The sequence below is a fragment of the Astyanax mexicanus genome, chromosome 1 (genome assembly GCF_023375975.1).
Source record: "Astyanax mexicanus isolate ESR-SI-001 chromosome 1, AstMex3_surface, whole genome shotgun sequence".
Lineage (NCBI taxonomy): Eukaryota > Metazoa > Chordata > Actinopteri > Characiformes > Acestrorhamphidae > Astyanax > Astyanax mexicanus.
In genome coordinates this window covers 101,254,893-101,282,056 of record NC_064408.1, presented here as the reverse complement: position 1 = coordinate 101,282,056, position 27,164 = coordinate 101,254,893, and the positions used below count along the sequence as shown (strand labels likewise).

The window sequence follows — 27,164 nt, the reverse complement described above, 5'->3', positions numbered from 1 at the left end:
GTATAAGAATGTATCATGGTTAAAATGCATATAAAATACTCATAGATACAGTGTGGTAAACAAAAATCTATCGAAAACAGTGTACGGTATTTGAAAAAGTGCACAAACACATATACAAAAACAAATACTGTATGCGTAAAATACATATTTAATCTAATATAAATACAGTGTGCTTTAAAGACATATAAATACAGTTTGTTAAAAAATACATAGAAATGAGTGCATCTCTCAGGCTCTATTTCTTACTGTAAGGGAGACCAGATGGAGATTGTAACATATGCATCATGCAAACTGCAAACAGATTTTTTTACTGAGTAATTATCTGTTAAGCAATCATAACAGTCATACTGAGATATTTACAGAAAATATGAAAATCCCACCATACTTCTGTCTCTTCAGACAAAAAAAAAATAACAGTCATCTCACAGAGAAATGCAGTATTTCTACTGGCATCCAAAAAATCTATGATGTTCACCATTTTACTTGTTTTTATCTGTCCTGCAGATGCTCCCTGCAGTCTTCAGGATCGAGCTGAGACATGGGAACTTCACCTGGATTGTGAAAAGGAAGGAGAAGCACTTCATGGAGCTGCACAGAGAGTTACGGACCTACAAGACCTTACTGCGGATTCCTCTGCCCTCCCGCACGTGAGTACAGCAGCAGTTTTACTGTTTCCTTTTTCCTTTCCTTAACTCGTTTACCATTTGTCTTACACATTTCTACCATCTTGCTGTTTGTAGCCACACAGAGCGGAGGCAGACAGTGAGACACACGCGTCAGATGCCCACTCTGCCGCGAGGAGGAGGGGATGAACTGGTCAGGGAGGAGCAAGTGTCCAGCCGGAGGGTCGGGTTCCTCTTTAATATCCCATACACATTAGCATGTACGATGTGTAAGAGACAGCTCAGTATGTAATAAATGTAATTTTAATTTGTTCTGTATTGTATCTTTAACAGAAACAACTGGAAGATTACTTGAATAAGCTGCTAAAAATGCCAATGTACAGGAACTACCATGCCACTGTGAGTTCTCCTTCCTCATAAAGATTATTTAGAGTGGAAACAAATATACGAAATAACTGACATACTTTTACATATTTCACATTTTTACATGTATATTTCCGATGTTTTATGTCATGGTACTGATTTTTTTGTCATAGATGGAGTTTATTGATGTGAGTCAGCTGTCCTTCATTCATGACTTGGGACCAAAAGGCTTGTAAGAGCTTTTTTTTTTTTTGTCGATTGCCTTTTATTGATATTCAGAGTACACCATTATTGATGGAGAAATCAATGTATATTAAATGACCCTGAAGATCTGAGTTACTGATCCTTGTTCTTCTGCCCTGTTTGGTGTTCAGGGAGGGCATGGTTTACAAAAGGTCAGGGGGTCACCGTATTCCTGGACTCAACTGCTGCGGCCACAGCAAAATATGCTACCGCTGGTCGAAAAGGTCAGTGTCCTCGAAATGCAGAGAGTAATCTTCTTTGGATCATTGTCCTATATCTAAAGTGTGATGTTTTTTACCATACTGTGCTGAGGTTCTGGCACCAAAATACATTAGAAAATTAAATAATTTATATATAATTAATCTTGACATGAGTTTTTTGCTTGTAAAAACACAATATTGTATTAAAACATGCACATAGACATACATACAATAAAAAGTAAAGGTCATTGGCAGAAGTCATAAAAGCCTTTTAATTTTAAATTGATTATATAGTGATAAGTGAGGAGTTATTTGTTGAGTGAGGCTGTATACTGGCCTGCATGCTCATGACAAGGCACCATGAATGAACAGAGCAATGCCTGATTAGTGGATACCAGATGAATGGGACATTTAATTTCAAAAGTTGTGTGAGCATTTAATGGTCTTCAATCCACAGTTTTTATGTGTATTCTGGAAAGTGATAGAACCACCATCATTTTTCATATGTCACACATCATATTTGGTACCTAAAATGTAGTTGTACCTAATAAACTGATAATCAGTCTATAATGACGATTTGCATCTTCCTCTGTAGGTGGCTGGTGGTAAAGGACTCCTTCCTCCTTTACATGAAGCCCGACTCAGGGTCCATCTCGTTTGTCCTTCTGGTGGACAAAGAGTTCTGCATCAAAATGGACTCTAAAGACACTGAGACCAAGCATGGCATTCGTGTTGACAGCTTGTCCAGGTAAATAATCTCAGTTTGATAGACCACATGTACTGTATGTTCCTTTTTTGGTTGTTAAATGTGGTACTATAAGTGTGTATGAGCTCTTGATGATTTTCTCCAGGAACCTGGTTCTGAAGTTCTCCAGTTATCGCCATGCCCGTTGGTGGGGCCAGGCCCTCGATGAGTTTGTGCGCAAACACGGCAGTGCCTTCCTCCAGGACCACCGATTTGGCTCCTTTGCCAAACAAGCGGAAAACATCCCTGCCAAATGGTAACAATATATTTCAGTACTGTACTGACACAGTTGTAAATATAGTGCCTTAATCTTAATACAGTGACTACATCTTTATTAAAGGTTCCAATAAGAGCACAGTTGGGTTTTAACTGGTTGTGACATTGAATAAATTAAAGCTTTGTTACATTTATGCTATATTTGGGTGTTATCAAATCATCATTGTTCTAGTCAAGGATATTTTGTAAAAAAAAAAGAAAAAAAAAAAGGTATTTAAATCATTGCCTTTTATATAAAGAGTTCTGGGTTATTCTTCCTGATTTGCAGTTGCATTCACATTCACTTTTGTTTTTATTTATTTGTTTTAGACCTAAAAAAAACTTACATGCATCAATTCCTATGAGATTAAATACCAGATATTACATTACGTTACATTACATTTGGCACTGACAATAGTGAAGTACAAAAGTAATAGAAGTTTAAAGGTAAAAACATCTTTAGACAGGGCCTAAAGGAGGTCAAAGGGAAATAATGGGATAGAGAAGTGAAGGAGGGGAAGAAGGAAATGAGGTTAGAAGTAGTTAGTGTGTTAGAGGTGTTAGGAGAGTAAGTGCTCTTTGTAGAGCTCTGTCTTCAGGAGTTTATTAAAGATAGTGAGAGATTCTCCTGATCTGGTAGTGGAAGGTAGTTTGTTCCACCATTGGGGAACTCTGTATGAGAACAGTCTGGATTGCTTTGTGTGAGTGTTTGGCAAAGCGAGGCGACGTTCATTGGAGGAGTGCAGCAAGGTTGTATATAGGGCAGTTCTATAGAGGACTCAGTGCCTGAGTACACCTTGGGCCCTTACTCCTACTCAAACAGGCTATTTTGGATGGAAACTTTCAGTTCTACTTGTCTCCTACTTGTTTCACTGAAGTAACAATACGTTTACTTGAGCTTGGATTTAACATGCTGTGTCCTCGTCTGCTTAGGAGTGTTGAATTTCTGTTATCATTAGTGACAGACTAATCATTGTTGTAGACTGTAGTGCATGGACTCCTTAAATGTCTCCAGGTGAAGTCGGTTTCACTGGAGTAACCTGAGAGAATGAGAGTGAAAGCAATACGGCAGCTGCGATCCTCTGCTGACCCTTTACAGGAATGTGATAGTGTCCGTGTGAGAGACTGCAGATAATCCTCCAACAATGAAACACCAATCATCCTCTTCAGCCAAGGCCAGCTGAGCTGTTAGTCTTGGCTGAGCAGAATGATTTCGGCTTTAGTATTGGAGCATTAAGCCCCATTAGCTTGCTTGTTACCTGAATAATTCAGCTGTTTAATGGGGAAGCAATACATCCACTGTTTGAAGACGAGCAGTAGTGATACCTTAAATCCCATGTGGATGTGTGATTCCTGGAAAATATCTGGCTGTTTTCCAATGGCTTTTATCGCCTGTCTGTCAGCAGAAAGTTCTGCCAACCTTTACACCAACCCAGATAGTGTGTTACTCAGATAAGTCTTTAGCTCATTAGCTAGCAGTATCACTTGCAATAAAGTTATAAACAAAAAATAATTAATCAATATGTTCATTATTATGTATTTTATTTTAGTAGTGGATATTAAACAATGCTTTCTAGTTTGTGACATGTGATTATGACTCTATATAGCCTAATATTGCTTATTTTCACTATTCATAAATAATACACTCTTTGGTGAATTTCCCAGACAGGGATTAGACCTTGTTTTAAACTATGTTTTCCTTTTAATGGAAAATCTCCATTTAAAATGCTGTGTAGTCCAAGACTTAATCCTTGTTTTGGAAACTGCCCTTATATTTCCTAATGTTTGTGGACACAGCTTTATTGTTGCTACCATTGCTAACAGAGAGACGTCATTACACACACACACAGCTTATCTTTATCTGTTAATAAAATAGGACCCTGTCAAACAGGTAATTACGAACCTATTGGGTTAAACAGCCCCAGCATTGAGATGTAGTATTGAGGAGTAGTATGTGGATCTGTGTTCTCTGGAATACTTTAGGGATAAGTTAAGGAGTTGGGGATGAGGTTGGATGGTGATAATTCAACAGCTTGACCTCACTAATGACCTTGTTGCTGAATTTGTTGCTAAATCTTCACAGCAATGCTACAAAATCTAGTAGAAAGTCATGCCTGGACAGTAGACACAGCTACTCCAGAAATGCTGGATAAGCAAAGCTTTAATATCCTTAATTTTGATAGAAATAAAATGAACTTGCAGGTTTGTCGTAAAATTATTGAAGAGAATGAGAGTGGGCTGAACTTTCAAACTGGTAGCTGTATAAATTTAAGGAATACTGTATTGCCTCTTTAACAGCAGCTCTCTTTAAAAGAGCAGGGTTTGTACGGTCATAAAAAACCTGGAAAAGTCATGGAATCTGATCATTTCCAGGCCTGGATAAGTTTTGGAAAAATTAAAATCTGGAAATTTGGTCTTAAATTTTTGTGTTTCCGTTTATCGATGGAGAAATTTTATTTTGAGCTAATAAAATACATCAGCTCAGAGTTAATTCAGTAATTTAGCCCTACACAATGGAGCTCTCAGGATCTGACACACTTTTTATTATTAAAAATTGTGTCAGATTCATTTTAGACCTGCTATAATCAATTTCGATTATAGTTTTAGTTGATTTTTGGTTTTATTGTCTATGTTTGCACTGATGTTTTAAACATCTAATGGTCGTGAAAAAATTTCTTGAAGGCATGGAAGAGTCATTAAAAATCATGGAAATGTATTAGTTAGAACGTGTATGAACCCTGAATGAGGTACATTTTTCATTTGAGAAGTTAACCTTCTCAAAATAATAATGAAAAATGCTTCTTAAAGTGATGATGAAAAAAGCTAACGGTTATGATATCTGTTTTAGGTATGTGAATGGTAAAACATATATGGAAGATGTGGCAAATGCTCTGGAGGAAGCTGAGGAAGAAATCTTCATCACTGATTGGTGGTAAGTGTGAGCAAGACACAATTCACTTTAGCCAAGTATAAATTGGCATGAATATCTTTAGAGCATGACTTCAAGTTGTTTCTTGGAGCCATTTAGACTAGGCTAAATAGAGCAAACCAAAGCTGTGCCACTATTAGAGGAAATACCCAGCAAGGAAGTTTCCAAGAAACTACCGGAATCTTAAGAGGGTACGCTGATATTTAAGACCTTAAGCAAACATTCCATCTCCCTTACTCTCCTGAGAAGTGCAGGAGGTTAGGAGGTCAGAAGGGAAGCCTATACGAAGACTTGATGTGAAAAAAAAAACAAAAAAAAAAAAACGCTACACTCTCCACTACTGCACATTTTAATGTGGCTCATTCAAACAGACGCGTTTCGACTTTATTTATTTTACTTATTTTACATAGAGAGTGTGGGTTTTATTTGTTTTAGATGTGTGACATAGTCCAGAAGAGAAAAAGAAAAGAGGAAACTACTGAATGAAGGAATGCTTGACGAAGCCCTACAAAATAGACATACACACACCTACATTTTTACATCATTTCAGGATATGAGGTCATTTACACACATTTGTGTGATCCTCTGCTCCTCAGCTGTTATTGCCCCCCCCTTGTAATGAATGAAGAGATGTGCAAATGCACACACACATGGAGTTTTTCTAGTCCCTAGACAAAGAAGTATTGTCTAAAGAATATGACTCTCTGGAGCAGATGAACATGAACCTACCATTTTTTCGCACAAAAAAGGTGCACTTTAAAATCCTTATATATATTTTTTTCAATCGTCAGAGCACCTTATAATCCGGTGCACCTTATGTATGAATTTTACCAGTCAGGTTGTAAGGAGCAGTAACGCCACTCCACTAAAGTACAATACCAAGGCTGGAGCAGTATTAGCATTAGCCGCTAAACGCTAGCTCTTTTGTCGTTCAGAGGTGAGTATATCGGACTGTAGCCTGCACATTTACTGCATTAAAACAAGTTATGTGAGACGTATCGCTAGCTAAAATCGCACCCTGGCTTACTGGAACAACCAGGGTTTCTCAGTGTAGCTCTGTTGGGTGGCATTAGCCGCTAGTGGTTAGTGGCTAATGCTAATGCTCCAGCCTTATTGCTTGAGAAATTTGTGAATCTAAGCTTGCAGTTAATAAATGGAAGCGCTTTACTCACCCAAATAAACAATTTTCAGGAGAGAAATCTGTGTTTATTAACATCCAGTGCTCGTTTGACCTTAAAAGAAAGTGTTTTGTTTTTTTTAAGAATCACATTTTGGTGTACTTAGCTTAGCTTTACTTAACTTAGATAACTACTCACCCCACCACCACCCAGCGGCGAGACCTGCTTAATCCAATGCACCTTATGTGTGTAAATAGACCAGAAAATAGACGTTTAATTATAGTGTGCCTTATAATGTAAAACATATGTCTAATTTCAGGCCATATACTCACCGCAATGCTCCAAAATCTAGTTTTCCCTGTACAAGAGAGACAATATAGCCATTAAATAACCTTGATTTCAGAAGATACAGTGGATGAACAGGTGTCCCAAAACTAATACTATTTATGCCCTGAATATGCTTTTGTCAGTAGTTTTATCCTCTAATTAAAAATAATAAAATATTGACAATACAAATCACACATACATACACATAAACACACACACATATACAGAGAACAGAGTCGTCGCACAGAAGACACCCTCAAAAGGGAACACTGGTCAGAGAGATCTGTTACCTGTATCAGACTGACAGCAGGTGCACTGTTACAAGTCTGTCAGTCAGTGTGTCAGAAACCCAATGTGTGTGAGGGTGTGTTTGTGCATGTGTTAGCTTGACATTCAATCAGATAAAAAAAACCCAGATATTGTTTATCGTATGTCATAAAGTTTTTTGGGAGTAGTCTCCCAGACAGGGATTAAGCATAGTCTACCCAACATTTTGAATAGAAATGTTTCATTGAAAGAAAAATATAGTTAAATTAGTCTTAATCTTTATCATGAAAACTGCCACTATAATTTCTGATATTTGTATTGGTTCTTTTTCTATTGGTCTATTAAATGTCATTTTTGTGTGACCGCAGGTTGAGCCCTGAAATCTTTCTCAAGAGACCCGTTGTTGAAGGCAACCGCTGGCGTCTTGACTGCATCCTGAAACGCAAAGCAGTGAGTTATATAGCATGCTCATTTATTCTTTATGATCCACTATTTTGGTACCAAAGGAGGGGACATCTTTGTTATCCTTGTCACAACTTCCTCAGATCCACTAATACGGATTACAACCACAGCAATAATAAACATATAAAATGAGTATTATAATATGTGAACAGCAGTGTTATAAACACCACAAAAAAAAGATGCGAGTGTTGTGAAGCATCATATAACATATATCTTCTCCCTTCCAAAGAAAAGAACCTAGAAAGGCGCTAGATTTACAACATCCACCCAGATATCCCTAAGTCCACTCCTACCATTTTGTTGATGATGGAAAACCAACACCAGGACATGCGTACTGAAAAAAATGGCTTAATTATGATGCTTTGGTTATTGGGAATTGGAGGTGTTGGGTGCTTGTGAAGTTTGTGAAGGTTAGTTCTTAGGTTAACTTTTTCCCTGAAGGCACCCAATACTTCCACTTCACTGGTGCATCATGATGGAGTTTCCATTATCCACAAAATGGTAAGATCGGACGTATGGGTGGAGGTTTTAAATTTAGCTCCTTAAACCATAAACACAGTTTCTGCATTTTCTATTTTTTTATCTTTATCAGGATATGGTGTTTCACAACAATTTTGTGTTGTGTTCAAAAGCTAAAAACCTAGCTATGCTCTAAATAGATCTAAAGAAGTAAGTCCATTACAGGATCTACACATTTAGACTGATCTAATTTTGTATATGATACAACCAAAAAACATTTAATATGAAATTACTGGAAATTATACAAAAAAGCAGAAGAAACAAACTATTAACAAACTAGTCGGTGTGTGGGGGTATAAGGTAACAGTACAAGAAAGGAAAGTATTTTTGACATGCATGAACAGCATGCATCTTTAATTTAAAATAAATATTTGAAGTTTAATTTTAGTGTAGAAAATGTTTTCATTGCTGCTATGCAATACGTTTTGTAACTACAGGGCACAACTGCATGGTATATTTGCAACCAACAAAAACCTTATTTAAGGCAAAACATAATTTCTATAAAATATTTTGGTATCACTGTGAAATAAGACTACCTTTATAAAGGGTTTATAAATGGTTTACAATTAGTTTATTAATGGTTACTAATTAGGTTGTAATTGCCTTAAAAATCATTAATAATCAGTTATAACACATACGTAGAAAGGGCAATGATGACCTGTTGTTGCCAAATAGTGAACCTACAGCCATCTAGATTGTTGCCCTTTCTACGTATGTTATAACTGATTATTTACAACCCAATAAGTAATCATTAATAAACTAATTGTAAACATGTATAAACTGTTTATAAAGGTAGTCTTATTTTAAAGTGGTACTGTTTTTATGGCATGTGTTGCAAGTGTAGTTCCTAGGGGTGTTCCATATTGTATCATACGCAATAATATCACCAACATTTTTAAATATTGTAAGTTATATTATACCCTGAAATATCATTCCATATCAACTACACCCAATTATCAATGTTTTGCTGTTTTTAGTAAAAGGAAAATTCACACTCAAATTCTCATTTCCTACTTTATATCTACTACAAACAGATGATATCTGTCCAGTATCATTTATTTTACCTCAGTTCTGGATATACAGAGATATTTGGAGTGCATTATTAGTATCATGACATTCTGGATCATTGACTTCTGTTACAAATCTGCTGAATTCTTGTATTTTTTAGTATCTTAGTTAAGGATGTGCCATATCATATCATATGCAATAATAGAATTTATTTTGTTTTCAACGTTTTGTCAGTGTCTTCATCACAAAAATACCATGAAATATCATCATATTTTTTAGGACCATATCGCCCACCCCTAGTATTTCCTTACTTCAGATATATAATGTCATTTCATGATAAAAATCTAATGAGTTTCATGAATATACCCTTGTACTAATGTGTTGATCTCTCTCTTAAAACTTTCACAGCAAAAAGGAGTACGGATATTTGTGATGCTGTATAAGGAAGTGGAACTGGCCCTCGGGATTAACAGTGAATACAGTAAGAGGACACTGTTGCAGCTCCACCCCAACATCAAGGTATATTCAGAGACTTAATACAGCATTGGGAGTGGCGTATGAGAAAAGAAAATATAAGATTAAGAAATGATGTTTACAGAGAAATATCTCTCTTTTGCAGGTAATGAGACATCCTGACCATGTGTCATCCTCCGTCTACCTGTGGGCTCATCATGAGAAGATTGTGGTTATTGACCAATCAGTGGCCTTCGTGGGAGGCATTGACCTGGCGTATGGGCGCTGGGACGATAGAGAGCATCGGCTGACTGATGTTGGGAGTGTGACCAGAACTCTAAACACTTCAGCAGAGGTGATTAACAATTTCCATTAGCATGATAAGAGAAAGAGTGTGGAGGTAAAAAAGACCTGACCTATCTTGAAATGGTAATATATGATATATAATGATAAACAAAAATATTAGTTAAAGAAAGTGTCAGTATTGATTTTTTTGTCTTGTAAAATGGTTTCAAATATATCAATATTGAAGATTTATTGACCATCCCTACCTTATCTGTCCAATACTACCTTATCTGTAAAGCATGGTGGTGGGGGTGCTATGGCCTGGGCCTCCATGGGTCTCACAGATTCCAGCTCACTCATCTTTAATTATGATTTATCATAAGTAGCAGACTGTTAAAATGCGCAATTGACCTGTGCACTATAGATTGCTGAAATAGGGCCCATAATGCCATTTTATGATAAAGATTTAATGAGTTTCATGAGTATACACCTTAACTAATGTGTTGACATGTATTTTGACACTATTACAGCCAAAAGGAGCACAGATATAAAAAAGAATTTCTTGTAAAATGGTCTCAGACATAACAATATTGACGATTTATTGACCATATCTGTCCAATACTAGCTTATCTGTAAAGCATGGTGGTGGGGGTGTTGTTGCCTGGGCCTGTATGGGTGTAACATGTACTGGCTCACTCATCTTTAATTATGATTTATCATAAGTAGCAAACTGTTAAAGATTAGGCTTCCTTTAATAATCTGATTAAAAACTTCACATATTGAATTCCTGAACAGTTGCCACTGGCTTTTTTCGCACATACTATAGTGTGTTAAAAAAGATTATGTGAACACATGTACAAACTAATCTTACTGTCCTCTCTTCTGCAGAATGTGGGGGAGGCATCCCTAAACATGGCTGCACCCTCAAACGGCCCAGCTCCAGCTCATAGCAATGGTAAAGCAATAGGAACAGACACTGTGGAGCTTCCCAAGTTGAAGGGCTATGGCAAGACCAGGAGAAATCGCTTCAGTATCCGCAAACACCTGCAGAAGCATGGCCTGGCACCTGCGGATAGCGTCAGCAGCATAGACAGCTCAGAGGAAAGTAAGTACATCTTTATTGTAAAAGTTTTAAGCATTAAAGTTAGTTAAAGTGTTAGCACAAATAGTTTATTGTAGTATTATCACAATTTAGCTCTTTTTAGTATTGATATTTTAGGCTGCAATGTGCTAATAAGTGTTTACCGTGCTATATAAATATATTGTATTATATATTTATATTCTTGAATGGTGAAGAAACTAATCCTGATGACCTTCATTGATTTTAAAGCTGCATTATGTATATTTTTTACCTTAAAATAACAGCTTGAAAATCATGTCAGGAATTCACTGCCTTGTATTTAATAGGAATAAGTAAAACATTCACTGCCTTGTATTTAATAGGAATACTAGCATCACCACTGTTGCTATTTTAAGCTCAGAATGCCAGAAATTGCGCTATGTAAGTTTGGTAAAGTGAGCAGGACAGTCATTTTGTGTAAAATCTTCTGTCTTACAGTAATGCTGCTTACACCATAAAATCTATTCATATATGTAATGTATGTATAGTTTAGATGACCTTTCAAGAATTCATTGGTCTGTTTACACAAAAAGGAAGAGGAATAAGACATGAGATGAGTAAAACATTACCATGAAAGACAGAAGTTTCTAAGTAGCTGTATTATTGGTCATCAGCTGTTTTATTAGTCTTATTAAGGTTGGACTAAACTGTGACTCATCCAAATACATAAATACACAGTCTTTCCTGGTAGTGTTTTTATATTGGTAGTTTTAAGAAACTTATTTTTAAATATCATTCCTTATTTCATAGAGTATTGATTTTGGGGGCACAGTAACGAGTGTCTGGCTGCCCTTTTCTGCAGGTTATTCTAACAGTATTTGCAGCCAACAGAACTTGATTCCACTTAAATGGATGGAATTAAAGGTGCCCATACCCTCCTGTCTTTGCCAGGCCGGTGAGTGAGGCTCACGACTGGTGTTAGATTGGCTGCCGTGTGTTTCCTGTGGGCCCTGCCTTCAGTGCTGATCCAGGATTATACCTTTGTGATCTTTGTGAAATCTTTGCAATGAATACTATGTAATATTCCTACTTAAAATATAGATCTGATCCCTGATCAGCACAGCAGGAGTCTCTCTTTTTTATTTTAAATGACTTCAGTTCTGTGGTTTCTAAACCTATCTATCTGCATGTGTAGCATACAGACAATAAGACATTTTATTTTTACTTGTTTTGTTGTGATTTAATACACACTTACATTAGAAGCCAATTGTCAGGTAGTGAATTCCAACAGTAAGGATTTATATGAAGCACACTTTAGTTCATAAGCTACATGGACAAAAGTATTGGGACGCCTGCTCATTCATTGTTTCTTCTGAAAACAAGAGTAGTAAAAAAGCTTCTGTTAGACTCCTCGCTTCCAAGCTCCAAAGGAAGATTTATGACTCACTTTATCTTCTTCAAAGACAGCACTGTCCCATTGTGTTTTGTTTTGGTTTTTGTCAGCCTTTGTGATCCATCTTACTGTGCTGTCTTCTAGTGCTGAGCCACAGGCTGTACAAAAACTGATTGATGGTGTTTTTCTTTTGCTCTGTATTGCATGGGTTTCCTGGCCATTTTATCTTCAGGATGAAAGTTTGCCCTTTTTGTGCCTGTGTTTAATCTGTCTTTATCTCTTCATGTTGTCTAACTGAATGTTTTGATGACTTCTTCTTTTTAGAGGCAGAAACAGCACAGGATCTGCAGGCTGATGTCATTGGCCTGATGGGAAATACACGGTTCTGGCACGGCAAAGACTACTGCAACTTTGTCCACAAGGACTGGATTCAGCTCGACAAACCATTTGATGGTAAATCTCGTTATTTGAGTTAAAGGAATTTACCAAATTGCAGGCTAGAGAAAGAAAGTGAACACATAAATGCAATAATGACATGTAGATATCCCTCAAGCAGCGTTCTCTTCATATAGTTGCATGTATGCTTTGCACAGCATAGTGGATAAATGTTGGACCATTCCTTCCTGCTTCTCTAATTAAGAAATTGCGCACTTTGTCTTGCTGTAAAGTTAAATATTAAATTGTACTTGTTCAGACTTCATCGACAGGCACATAACTCCCAGAATGCCTTGGCATGACATTGCCTCCGTGCTTCATGGGAAGGCTGCCAGAGACGTCGCACGGCACTTCATTCAGCGCTGGAATTTTACCAAGGTGACAATCCAAAACTATCACCTCGTGTTCTTTCATCCTTTTTTTTTATCATACATGTGCTTAACATGTTAATAAACCATTAAAATTCCCAGCTGATTTGACTATGAATTATTTTTTTCTTTACTTTTAGATCATGAAACCGAAGTACAGGTCCCTCTCATACCCATACCTCCTCCCAAAGTCCCTGTCTTCTGCTAATGAGATCAAACACCAGGTTCCAGGCTGCATCCCCACTAAAGTTCAGGTAACACCTTCTGTTACAGCCTTAGACTCATATGATCTGTGACTAGATTAGTTTTTTTTTTTACTGGCATTTATTCCTAGTCCTACATTTACTTCAAAATACTACTTTTTTGTGTTTTTTAGACAGTTAAAGCTCCACTAGGTAGGATTGGGATTTTGTGCTCCCGGGCTCCCCCTACAGTTGTAGAGTGTAATAAATGTTTCAGGCGGATTAGTTTCTCTTTTTCGTTTTCTGGCTTTCACAGACATATTCGGTCTCTTTTCAGCTTCTGCCAGAGTGTCTATATGTTAGTTTGGAAAGAATGAAGCAGTAGTCCTTGTAGAATTGTTAGAACTTAAGGTCGGAAAGCAGGTCGCAGTTCTCACGAGCGTTGGTCGTGGGCGCCTCGGAAAACTGTCTGGATTGAGCTCAGAGGAGCTCCAACACAGACACTGCACCTCCGGCACAGACACTCACTGCACCTCAATGCAGCGCTACAGTGAGTTTTAAGCTGTAATTTCACTTCTTTAAAAAGATCAAGAACCAAGAAAATCCTACCTAGTGCTACTTTAAAAGAATATTGATGTTAATAATGTATGAAATTATTGACAGAACCAACATATAAAAAAGTGAAAAGATTGAACACTGATTTGTCCATGTGTATATTTATCTATTTTTAAAAAATTATTATAATTTTATATAATAAAGCTAGAAAAACACTAGAGCTACAAATTTAATAGGTAACAGTATCAGTCAGGGAACAAAGAGAACCAGGTCAGTATAAACACTACACACTAAACTCAGAAAGAAATGTGAAGGGAGGATAGGGCAACAGTAACACCTATACGAGAAATGGGTGGAGACAGAAAGGCAGGAAGCTTCAGGGACTGTGACTGTCATAGTTCATAGTTTCATGGTTTTAATGTTACCACTGTTATTCTGATCTGTGGAAAAAGTTAAGAAATTGCAGTTAATTGTTTTACGAGTCTTTGTGAACTCTGGCTTTGCTGTCTCTCATAGGTGTTGCGTTCTGCAGCAGACTGGTCAGCTGGTATAAAGTTTCACGAGGAGTCTATTCACAATGCATACATCCATGTGATTGAAAACAGCAAACACTACATCTACATAGAGGTAAGCACTCATTTAGATCAGTGTTTGAGACTTTAAATAATCAGTTTTCATGGTTAACATGAGTTGATTTCAGAATATGAAGTGAATTAAGGTTGATCACTATCGTTTTTCAGAACCAGTTCTTTATAAGCTGTGCTGACAACAAGGTTGTCCACAACAAGATTGGTGACGCCATCATCCAGAGGATCATCAAAGCACACAGGTTAGAGTAAGAGTGTCAAACCTGTCTTTCTTGCTCACCTTTAGCCTGGATTAGTCTTAAAGTAACTTAAAGGGAATTTTCTGTTGTGCACACACCTACAATATGTATACTGTTCAGAGGCTTCAGGCACTAAGCACACATTTGAGAACCATTTATCTCAGCATTACCAGGGTTATTGCTTGAAAAAGAAAGAAAGCAGATCATGACAGAACAGATTCTGGCAAACATAAATACAGTAAAATGTAACAAGAATTTCTCATTTTAAAGAAAATAATTACTTTTATATCTTGTGAGCTAGTCTGAAGGACTAACCTTGTTTCCAGATTTCTCCTGGACAACCCAGTCAGAACTTGATAGATAGATTTGTTTAATTCTATCTCCAGCTCACCTGATTTAACATGGACATGGTGTGGATGATTATGAATAGTACTAAACTATAATATTTTGATGAACCCAGTTAAATAAACCACAGCTTAATGTATTGTTACTATTTACCATGTGTATTATTGCCTTTATGCAATAATAATTATGCCCAGGATATATTATGTACATATGAGTAATATAGATTTCTATAACTAGATTTCTATAACTAACCATAACAAGTTATTTTTTGTGGTAATAAATGTATGAAAATAGACTGACACAGACACACACATACAGTGATTTCACAGGCATTACACAGAAAAATGTGTGTGTGTGTGTGTTTGGACTAGCCACTGTTGTGCTTGGCTACAAAGTCCCCTGTTTCCATTCCACATTAAAAACATAATGTTCAGCCCAGTGAGAACAGCTGCCTGTGATTCGAGGCAATGTTGAAATGAAAGCAATAAAGCAGCCTTGCCTCTCATAAAACGCCTAAACTCCGTCTGTAACCCTGTTCCTTATTTCACTTCACGTCAACAGGGAGAGCAAGAAGTACCGCGTGTATGTAGTCACTCCGCTCCTTCCTGGCTTCGAGGGAGACATCAACACAGGAGGAGGGAGTGCCCTCCAGGCTGTCATGCACTTCAACTACAGGTAGAATGAGGCCGAAGGTCATTTCTCTGTTCATCAGAGAAGCTGAAAAAACAAAACATGAATTCTGGTTAGACCTAGAGATGTTTAAATAGTTAGATGAATAAACATATATATCCAATAATATCCAATAAGCAGCTGTTTGGAATTTTAGATTTACATTGATTTATTTAAGGGAAGTACAGGTTTGCAAGTTTTACCATAATTTTCGCACTATAAGGCACACTTAAAATCTTTAATTTTCCCCCAAATTGTCAGTGCGCCTTATAATCCGGTGCGCCTTATGTATGAATTCTACCAGTCAAGTTGTAAGGATCAGTAAAGCCACTCCGCTTAAGTACTTCAGTTTAGTTCTCCAGCAGTATTAGCATTAGCTGCTAACAGTGCTAAGTGCTAGCTCTTTGGCTGTCCAAAGGTGAGTATTATCAGCCTGTAGCCTGCTGCTAACCACGGCTATCACTACTGGAGCAGCATTAGCATTACCCGCTAGCGGTTAGCCGATAATGCTTATGCTCTAGCTTAGGTGGAAATCTAAGCTTACGGTAAATAAACGGAAGCACATTACTCACACAAATAATTATCTATGTAAATTAATATCCAACGCTATAAATAGACTTTTTTGATAGTGCGCCTTATTATATGGTATAATACGTTAATTTAATGATGTTGAGTGGTCTATTGCTGGATGGCGGGTGATTTTGGTAAATTGTAGCTAATTCTTGAGACGTGTACCAAATGGTTATCTTGTATAACAGTGTAAATTTTACAGTTATCATAATCTTTTAATAATCCCACAATGGGGAAATTTGCAGAATTCAGAAGTTATGAACAGAATGATCATGATCAGGGAGATATTCATGCATGTGTGAGAAACATGTGATCCCTACCCTATAGAGTCCTGAGTCATTCCCAATAGCTCACACTTTCACTGAAGGTAATATAATTACTATTATCAGCACTGGGGCTAGCTTTTAAAATGACTAAAGCTATAATGACATTTATATACTACACGTACTGTATACATCACTGTTAACACTTAGTGGTTTGTGACTGTCATTGTGTTTTAAGCCAAAATATTTCCAAACTTTTGTAATGAAAAGCAGATACCATTTTTAACCCTAGAATCCTTTTAAAGCTTAAAATATAAGACCCTATTTTTATTCTCTCTAAGACACATATAACAACTAAAACGTATATCCAAGGACTGTAAATACATGTGGCTTAAGTCTCATGAAGTGAACAGGTGTAAACAGGGTCTATGTATATTGCCATCTAACTGATGTCCGGTTAGTTTAGACTAGTTTTATACATTAAAACAGCAGACTACAATTTCTGTACAAAGTGTGTGATGTGTGAAATATGTGATGTGTTCAAATGAATGAAACAAGTCATTTGCATATTAGCACATATTTAAATTATTGCCATATTAGATTATATCAGTTATTCACCTTCAAAAGTAACCAAGTTCAAACACTTATGGCATTTTAATTTCATAAGAATCAATTGCAAATGGTATAACATTACTTTTAAACGGTCTTATCCTGCAAACCTTTCTGTAGCAGACCGTGTGTGTAGTGTGTAGAATGCAGCTTTCTGCTGCCCTCTGTAGGCACTTCTAATAATCACATTGAAAAACTATGGTAGTACATACAGTGTAAAATGCATGTGTATGCTTCACATTTATTTGCTTTACATCCTTCTCTAGACCTGTAGCTTTTTACACATGTGACATTTGAAGTGATTTAATGTTATGCTGTTTATGCTTATGTTTAAGTCCCAACAGATTTTAAGTTTTGTGTTTATTATTTCTCTTACACTGCTAAATTAATAAATGTGATGTGGATAAGTGTGTGTAAGGTGTAAGATGGGAGTCGGCAGATTCTACAGACGTGCAGCTCTACTCTGAGTTTTACAGTAAAAGTAAAAAATCACATTCAGTCATGGCTTGAGGCTCTAAGGGTTAAACAATTTCACGCCTTGTGGTTCCAAGAGCTTTATAAGGCTTCAGGGATTTGAGGTTTATTGCTCTAACTCTGCCTTTTTTTTCTTTTTTTCTCAGAACAATGGTTCGAGGAGAATATTCCATCATATCCCAGCTGAAGAAAGAGAGTAAGTGAACCCTTAGGAAGTATTGATTACCAATAAAATGTGTTCTTGATGTTATCTAAGTCACCCTGGCAGATAGTCACTGTGTAGGTAAACTAATATCACAGGACCAATTGTTCTCTTTATTTATTTTAAAAATCGCACTGAGTAAAAAACACAATGTGTGCTAGAAAAAGTATGTAAACCCTTCAATGTATTAACAGTTAGACCCTGGCTTAGCAGAAGTCACCATCACTAAATATTTATTTAATCTTCAGATTAGATTTGAACAATGTTGAGGAGCAATTTCTCATGCCACAACTTCTCGATAGGGTTAAAGTCAAGACTCTGCTTTGACCATTTTGTGGTGTACTCTGTTATTAATCTGTTTTGACATGAACTACATTTAAAGACATTGCACATTCACCTTCTAATACCTGAACCTTATGCATGGCATGCATTTTTTATTTCTCTTTGCTACGTGATGTAGTTACTGAGAAAAATGATGTCCACATATGAGGACTTTTAGTTTTATATTTCGATAGAACTCAATGAAATTGCAATTAGTAATGATGTGCAAAATATTTATTTTGTGCCTCAACACTGAAGCATACAAAACAAAAGTAGATACAACAATTGTGCTTTTTTGAGCAATGTGCTGCTTCAACACAAATACCTAACAATGCAATAACCTTAAACATTTACTGTATTTATTGTTCATTTAAATTTCTGATCAAAATCAAAACATGTTAAACTTTTCTGCCACCACTAGGTGACAGTATAATGGCCTCATAAGAGGACACCAGGTCCATGTAGAGCAAAATTTTGTGTTTTGGTCTAGACAACCCAAAATGTAATGTCAACACATGTGGACACCAGGTCCTAGAAGGTAAAACATTAACATTTAAATAACTATATAATCATTGTGTGCCAGTAGCTTCATTAAACAAAATGAGTAAAATTAAACATGACAAGAAATTAAACTGCTTCTTAGCTGTATGGTTTTATCAGTCTGTTTATATATATATATATATATATATATATATATATATATATATATATATATATATATATATATATATATATATATGTGTGTGTGTGTGTGTGTGTGTGTGTATGTGTATTTATGTATGTGTGTGTGTGTGTGTGTATATGTATATGTGTGTGTGTTACATAAAATATGCCATTTCAAATGGTCTTGTCCCTTGGAGTGGAAGTTGTCTGTGTATGTGGCAAACACACACTATAAGCAACAGTAGAGAAACAAGAACTTCCTGTTATGTAATGTTCCTTGTTACTCAAGCAGAGGCTGCAACTGGGGCTGTGTGCAGATGACCTTAAATGGACTTTAGCAGGTTGGGCAGGTTTCCTGCACAGCTGCACTAATCTGTGTTTTATCATGCATCCTTTCTTAGTATTATTCCAGCTGAAAATAGTAGTGTTAGTTTAACGCTACAGTGACACCATGTGGCCATTTAATCTTGTTTGTTCTGTTTTTTTTTATCTCCCCACATCCCATTTTTGCATATTACCTTCCCGCTCGTCTCTTCTGCGGTTGTGGTCTACGTTAGAATGAACTCATTGACCGTGGGAGAGATGCTGGAGTGGAGTTTCTCTGTGTGTGTGAATTATCCAGCAGCTTTTTGGTGTTTTGTTGCACCACTGCTGAAGCAGAGTCTTCCGCTGTTGCTTACAGAAGTTTGTATATAAAATGCGCTGCATGTATTATAGCAGTACAGCCAGGTGTCATGTTTACACAATTTTAATACTTACACTGACAGTTGTTGATCAGGCCAAACATGTTTGTTACTTTGCTCTGCATAGAGGGATGAATAGATGGATGTTAATAGCCACCAGATTAGCACAGTGCTTAAAACTGCATTCTTAATTCACAAATTCACATTTATTACTGACAAATCACATTTTTGGCATTTGTTTTGTACTCCTCTAATGAGTATAATATGTAGTTTCATCCATTCCCATGTGTTTCAATGAAAAATCAATATTTGGTTATTAGCGAGCTAATGCTAGTGTAGTCAGACATGCTGAATTTCTTTTGAAACATTACGCCTCCTGGATTAACTAACAGTTGCATTTGGTCCTTTTGACTGTGCAGTTAACTCAATAGGTCTGAGACACTTGCTCTGTGATAAGAGGGCGTGTCTGGCTCCTCCTCTAGTCTCTACTGTATAAACTCTGGTTGTTAATTTTATAACATTTGAATTTTTAAACATTATACACGCACATATATAGACTCCTAAAGATGCCTTACAATCATGTTTTACACACAACCATTTACCGTGGAAACTCCAACCCCATAGGGAAACGCCAGTACTAGGAGGCAGACGTGCTAAGCACTAAGCCACTGCTACCCACAAGTCTGTGGAATTGAAGGGAATGGAACTATGGTTTCATATGTTTTACTATCATTGTTATTTTTTCCATTGTTAGTTTGAAATTATCGAACATGATTTAAGTGTGCTTTTTCGTGATGCTAATTGATAGGATATTCAGTAAGTTATATGTATTTCAGTAGTAATAGGTCTCTCTCTCTCTCTCTCTCTCTCTCTGTGTTTCTGCAGTGGGAGATCAGTGGATGAATTACATCTCGTTTGGAGGCCTGAGGACTCATGCGGAGTTGGAGGGGAAGCTGGTCACAGAGCTGATTTATGTCCACAGCAAAATGCTTATTGCAGACGACAGTACTGTCATCATTGGTAAGTGGAGGACTTGCTGAAATGGCAGTGTGACTTTTATTACATTATTATTCATTTTATTCATAGATTTCACTGTACAATTATCCAATTTGTACATGATGTGTCAACTGATTTATTATTTTTAGATAAATAGTAAAATAACGGGTCCATAATTTAAACTAATAATATAGTGATCTGTTATTAAACCACAGAAAGTATGTGAGCTCTTAGCTCTTGAGCTTTTGGCTCCATGGCTCACATTTAAAAAACTTTATTTATTTTCTAAGGCCACTTGGTAATCTGTAAAATAAGGTTAAATTAACTTACTGACTTACTTATTATTATTGTTATAAAATGTAAATAATTTAAAATAAATGACATAAAATAGCTTAAAGATTTTGCAGTCTTGCCTATAAATAAAATAATACTAAGTTGTAACCTCCTTAAATTCATTATGAGTATATATTTAGAGTATTGAGAACACTGAATGTAGACCTATTGGATAATAAATAGTAAAATGGCGCCACCTGTTTTCTGACATTATATGACATGGATATTCACCACATCATCTGACTTCATCTGAGTGACAGGACTATCTAGAAGTGGCTCAGCTGTGGCATGTGTAATTAATCAGTCGATGGATATAAAAGTCTCTTCATGGTTAGAATATCAATTTTCATTAGTGAATGCCCTTCACAAATTATCTTCTTGTTCTCTGTGATCCTCTTGGCACCCAGGCATGTCACACACTCGGGTTTCACTCCTGCGGATAAAAGGTTCTTTCTTTTGCTTTTCGCTCTTCCAGGCTCGGCCAACATCAATGACCGCAGTATGCTGGGGAAGAGGGACAGTGAGGTGGCAGTCATCTTTGAGGATACAGAGACTGAAAAGTCCATAATGGACGGACAGGAGTACCAGGCAGGGCGGTTTGGCCTTAACCTCCGTCTGGAATGCTTCAGGTAGCGACACAATCGCTGAATGGTTAACCCACAGCCCAAGCACACCTTTTATTTTATTTATCTAAACTAAAACAAATACAGCTCTGGAAAAAAATAAGAGACCACTTAAAAATTATGAGTTTCTTTGTTTTTGCCAAATTGTAAACCTCTGGATTATAATCAAGAGGAAGATGGATGATCACAAGCCATCAAACCAAGCTGAACTGCTTGAATTTTTGCACCAGGAATTGAATAAAGTTATCCAAAAGCAGTGTGTAAGACTGGTGGAGGAGAACATGCCAAGATGCATGAAAACTGAGATTAAAAACCAGGGTTATTCCACCAAATATTGTTAAACCTTCATGAATATGAACTTGTTTTCTTTCTTATTTGAGGTCGGAAAGCTCTGCATCTTTTTGTTATTTCAGCCATTTCTCAATTTCTGCAAATAAAGTGACGATATTTTAATTTGTAATTTGGGAGAAATGTTGTCTGTAGTTTATAGAATAAATCAACAATGTTAATTTTGCTCAAACATAAACCTATAAATAGCAAAATCAGCTGTATATTTACAAACCAACATACATTACACTGTTAAAGTATTAACAAGTTTTTATTATACCACCACAGCTCTAGTGATGTTCAGCTGTTCAGAATGTGTATTTGTATGTATATCTTTAAACTCTCATCATAACAGCGTTGGCTTTAAATCACCCATTTAGTGATTTAGATTCGCCCCAGATCTTTCTCCATGTAAATAAACTGATTTCCTTTTTAAACAGGATGATTTTGGGAGCTAACACAGATCCTAGCATAGATGTCACCGACCCCATCAGTGACCAGTTCTACAAGGAGGTGTGGATGACCACTGCTGCTCGGAATGCGTCCATCTACCAAAAGGTCAGACTTTTCCTTCTTGCATTTTACTCACTTCTTATGTGCAGATTTAAATAATGTATTGTGTCTTTTAGGCCATAAGTGTTTTTACCCCAACTGTAACTAATGTAGTAGTACTGTAGTGCCTTTTTATATGAATTTTGTGAACTGAGAGAGATTGAGACACAATGTCAAAGCTATACAATGATTATGTTTGTGCATGGAGGAAAAACAACTATGAAACTGCAGAATCAAAATAATCTTCTGTATTATAGACATGGATCATTTGTTTGGCTATTTATTTTTTTGTCAAAACCCCAAAACAGCCTTATTGTGTTGTACTGAGCATTTTGTATTAAATGACCACCTGATAAACTTCTACAATTTTTTCCCCTAATTTCTTCCACATTTAGCCGTGTAAAATTCCATCTACTACTTAGGACATCTCATATCATAGTGTTACCAGTGCTGGCAGGGTGAAGGCTAACATGTTTTCTCAGAGAAGGCAAGCAAACCGGTTAAATCTTTTCAGTGACTTGACAGTGCAACACACTTTTTCTGAGACAGGAGGGTTCACCTATATTCACTAGTGCTGAATAAGGATCACTAATACCTTTGCCATTGAATGCAATCAAATCCTAAAAGCAATGCACACCAAAAGCAGACTGTGCTTTTTTATATCATTGATCTCAGAAGAAACAATGAATGACCAGGTGTCCCAATAATTTGTCTATATAGTGTATAGCTATGTGTACCTTCTTTGACTCTCCTCCTTGTCTCTTTTAGGTGTTTCGTTGCTTGCCCTCCAGCGATGTGCGGACCATCCTGGAGCTGGAGGGCTACCTGGCCAAGCCGGGTCTGGATAAGGAAGATCCCGCCCGGGCTCAGGACGAGCTGAAGAAGATCCGAGGCTTTCTAGTCCAGTTTCCTCTCTATTTCCTCAGCGAGCAGAACCTCCTGCCACCCATCGGCTCCAAGGAAGCCATGGTGCCCATGGACGTGTGGACCTGAGCAGAATGTGTGTTCCTGTGGGTCCAGGAATCTCCACAGCACAGTGTTTATCAGCCCAGAACACTGTCCACGAGCAACTGCTCTCAGAGTGGGATTTACTACAGAAGTGAGAAACCAAAGGACAATGGAATCAAGACAATAGAGTCTTGACTACTAATCAGTACTAATCACTTGGCACTGATGATACTAGCCAGACTGATTTGTGTCGTCCCCTGTGTGAACGTGATTAATATTCCCCTTACGGTTTAATATTGTCTCTAACACTATGCAAACTGAAGGACATGACACTGCTTTTACACCTGCTGTATGTGATCTGAGAACGGCATACACTCACAATATAAATATGATTCTTAAGGGAGATTGAGATTCAATGCATTATAAAAAATTCAAATTGGCCCATCATTTTTTTTCATGATTTTATCCATTTAAATGGTAGTTAAAAATAGACAAGGAATGCAACAAATAAAACTTATTTTTGTAAATTTTAAACTTTATATGTGGGCCAAAACAACGAATACCTAATTTATTACTATGTTCATTCATGACTGATTATAACATTCCAAAGTTAATAGAGTTTAAAAAAATATACACAATAATACTGTATATAAGCATGGATGTTATGGTTCCATTCCCTTCCATTCTATAGAATTGAAGTGCCGCTACTAAAAATGTCTGCCATATTATTGAATTTCCAGCCAGAGACCATGCAGTAGTCTGTACTAGAGCTTAGATCAGGCCCAAAATATCCGGCCTGACCCGCCCCGAGCCCGAGCATGTGATGCCCTAGCCCGACCCGACCCATAAACTGTCCTTTTGAGCCCGAGCTTGAATTAAACCGGTCATTTGTTTAGTAAGTAGCTTTTAAAAAACATTTCCGGGCTGTTTGAATAAGCGAAATCTGTTCAGGACGATTTTATTAATTAACATTAAAACACCAAAGAAGTGTTGCTTTTATTTAAGAAAAATGTTTATTAAGGACAGATCTCCAAAAGATTAAAACATGAACAACGTGAACAATGATCCACAGGCCTAAACATCGGTAAATTAGGCTACAAGAATGATGTCTGAATGACTTTCCTCTAATTTTTTTATATTAAGCTTAAAGTCTATGTGCAAAAACACAAAAAACAGTAATAAGGCTATGCACTGCACTGCCACAAGTGGAGTGTGCACTGCACACTTGTGCAACTTTTTGTTCCTTTTACCCTTTTGATTTTGATTATCATGCCGTAGCTTTGTATAAAATAAAAATATTATTAATAAAACCTGACTCCTGACTCCAACCTGACTCGGCCCGAGTTTGGGTCGGGCCTCGGGTCAGTTTGGGTTCGGGCAGAGAATCTAAGCTCTAATGTGTACAGTAGTGACCAGAGGTGAACCCAGACTTGCCTACTTATTTGGTAGACCTGCCTCTTTCAAACAAAACAAGCATCTCGTTATGAATCGATTTCCATTTCCATGCGACAAACCGAAACTACTACTATCCAGTTTATCCCCCAGGCTAAAGTGCTGACAGAAGCCAAGAACAAATACCAGCACATCTAACTACACTAACATTAGCTGTCTAGTTTATGACTAATTAGATCACATTGCCAATTTTACACTTACATCAGACTTACCGGAATACTAAGCATGTAATAAGAAAGAAGTGTCTGTAAATGAGTCGACAGCACATCACATGATCAATAATAGTATTATTAAATAACCAACTTCCTGACAGCTTGACTACAACTCCTCATGCTACTCATGCAATGAATAGAATAGTCCTGCATGCAGTCTGACCCTGTCAAGGATTTCAGTCACTTTATTTTTAACACATAGTGATGGGCAGAGAAACACATCACACCACAACCAGCCAGCAGAGGCGCTAGACCTGAGGTGTCTTCACTTTTTCGAGAGGCGCTGTGCTGTCCATGCTTATATACAGTCATTGTTTTTAATTCAGATGCATTTCTACACCCCTTTTGTACACACTGATTAGAACCATTTTTAACGTCAAGGCACCTTCAGACATTCCATGAAACGCTGCAGTGTGTAGAACCGTGCGAGTTGTCGTGAAGTGGTTTCTATTGCATGCCTTTTCTTCAGCTCAACAGTGCTGTGGCCTCTAATGCATTAAACACAAATGTATTTTTTATTTTGCATCAAAGTGCCAATTGTTAGCATCCAGTATATGCAGTACGTTGGTTGTAACACTGCTTTTATAAATGGGGTCCTTGTATTTTGCCTTGTATTTATTACCTTAAGGACGAATACTGTGCAGGGCACACAGTGTAGGCCAGCTACTTAAATGCACAGTTTACTAAACCCTGTCCATAAGACAGTGACTTTACTCCTTTCACATTTTCCATTTCTGCTGGATCCTAAACACCCTGGATATTTTAAAGCCATCAAAATTAAGGAGTTCTCTTTGGAACGCAGACTGTTGAAGTGCCTCGGGGAAGGATTTGCGGGGAACAGCGTTAACCGTGCTCACAGCCTCACAGCGACAGTGCGAGGATCAACAAGTGCCGTGTTCTCACACTTTTTAGGTGGTGGACTTTGCCTTCTAACTATCACTAAGTCCGTCTGAGCAGATAAATGATTTGTGCAATGAAAGAACAATGTTAATACAGCGGTTTGAATGTTGCTTTTTAAAGCCTGTGTTTGTGTTTTCTTGTAAAAAGCAGAAATTACTTCTGATCGCTGCTAAGAGGGCAATCCGAGCAGCATGATGATGACTATTCACTGATCTTTCTGTACGCTCTTTCTTTCCTCTCTCTTATGTTTTTTGCACCATCAAATGAGTTGTCAAAAGCAGCAATGAGCTTTATTGACAATGTACACAGGCACTTTATATGCATTCATGTAATTAAACATTAAACATGTGATCATCAAAACTACTTTAGCTTATTGTGAATCGCTTTTTCACATCTTGTGGTTTTTGAATGTGAGGTTTAGTTTCAGTTTTCAGTTACTACTTTATTAGTTTATAGAATGTAGTAATAAATATTGAAATGGTTTTTGTGAAGTGAACACATTAGAAATCTACTGTAGTCAATGGCTCCATCCAGAGGTATCTGTTTAAAACAGGGCAGGTTTTGTCTGCTTTGGTCTCATGTCTACATGAAAATGTTGTTTTTCGGTTACTGAATTTACTTTTTTTAATTATGTATTTTTTACTTATACTTTTTAATTTATATTTTTTTAATTGTTCACATACAAATCCCTGTAATTAGTAATGAGGGTAAAGACTAGAACATGCCTCCTCCGGCACGTGTAAAACCCGCCACCGCCCCTTTTCCAAACCAATCACTCTTTTTTCAAATTCTGCTGATGAGGCATCACTGGATAACCAGCACACTCAGAGGAAAACACTGCAACCCAAATCTGAAACGCCAGCTTACAGGCCCTCATGCTAAATCTTACATACCTCCTCATATCCTGTTTAGTGAGCTACATACTATAAGTCATTAAACTGTAAAATCTGCAAGATTTATCCCATTTCAACATAAATGTATATGCCATTGAATTACACATGTATTGTGCTCTATTCTTCCATATTCTTGATGATGATTTGTCAGTTTTTGAGGTACAGTTGCCCCAAACAAAGCTAGCATGCTCATGCCAGTATTTATTTTTATCTCTGTTTAAACGGAAATATTTCCAAAAATGCATGGAAATCTGTACTTAAAATTATTCAGATAATTGTGGACATAGCCTTTGTACAACAGCGTTTTAGGGCCATTCATAAAACCAATTAAAACGGGCATGGCAGTACCTCACAAAAGGTATGACAGCTTTTTAGGGACACTTTAAAAAAAATAACAGTTCACTTTGAGAACAAAGTCGTAATATTACGAGTTTAAAGTTGTAATATTACGAGATTAAAGACGTAATATTACGAGATTAAAGTTTAATTATTACAAGATTAAAGAGATATGCG

General features: G+C 36.9%; 1 protein-coding gene across 2 annotated transcripts in view; it reads left to right on the top strand.

The window, feature by feature from the left end:
• The window catches only part of pld1b (phospholipase D1b), a 71,394-nt gene extending 45,273 nt beyond the window's left edge, over positions 1 to 26,121 (top strand). For both annotated transcript variants that reach the window (XM_007232665.4, XM_007232666.3), the window contains exons 4-26: positions 505 to 647; positions 741 to 846; positions 957 to 1,022; positions 1,160 to 1,218; positions 1,361 to 1,453; positions 2,025 to 2,177; positions 2,281 to 2,430; positions 5,278 to 5,361; positions 7,439 to 7,520; positions 9,468 to 9,578; positions 9,679 to 9,867; positions 10,686 to 10,902; positions 12,575 to 12,703; positions 12,945 to 13,063; positions 13,194 to 13,307; positions 14,307 to 14,417; positions 14,531 to 14,619; positions 15,523 to 15,636; positions 17,693 to 17,742; positions 20,301 to 20,435; positions 21,220 to 21,373; positions 22,135 to 22,252; positions 23,015 to 26,121. In XM_007232665.4, the coding sequence (XP_007232727.3) occupies positions 505 to 647; positions 741 to 846; positions 957 to 1,022; positions 1,160 to 1,218; positions 1,361 to 1,453; positions 2,025 to 2,177; positions 2,281 to 2,430; positions 5,278 to 5,361; positions 7,439 to 7,520; positions 9,468 to 9,578; positions 9,679 to 9,867; positions 10,686 to 10,902; positions 12,575 to 12,703; positions 12,945 to 13,063; positions 13,194 to 13,307; positions 14,307 to 14,417; positions 14,531 to 14,619; positions 15,523 to 15,636; positions 17,693 to 17,742; positions 20,301 to 20,435; positions 21,220 to 21,373; positions 22,135 to 22,252; positions 23,015 to 23,239 (2,811 nt within the window). In that variant the 3' untranslated portion in view covers positions 23,240 to 26,121. The remainder of the gene's footprint in view (positions 1 to 504; positions 648 to 740; positions 847 to 956; positions 1,023 to 1,159; positions 1,219 to 1,360; positions 1,454 to 2,024; positions 2,178 to 2,280; positions 2,431 to 5,277; positions 5,362 to 7,438; positions 7,521 to 9,467; positions 9,579 to 9,678; positions 9,868 to 10,685; positions 10,903 to 12,574; positions 12,704 to 12,944; positions 13,064 to 13,193; positions 13,308 to 14,306; positions 14,418 to 14,530; positions 14,620 to 15,522; positions 15,637 to 17,692; positions 17,743 to 20,300; positions 20,436 to 21,219; positions 21,374 to 22,134; positions 22,253 to 23,014) is intronic.
• The last annotated feature ends 1,043 nt before the right edge of the window (positions 26,122 to 27,164 follow it).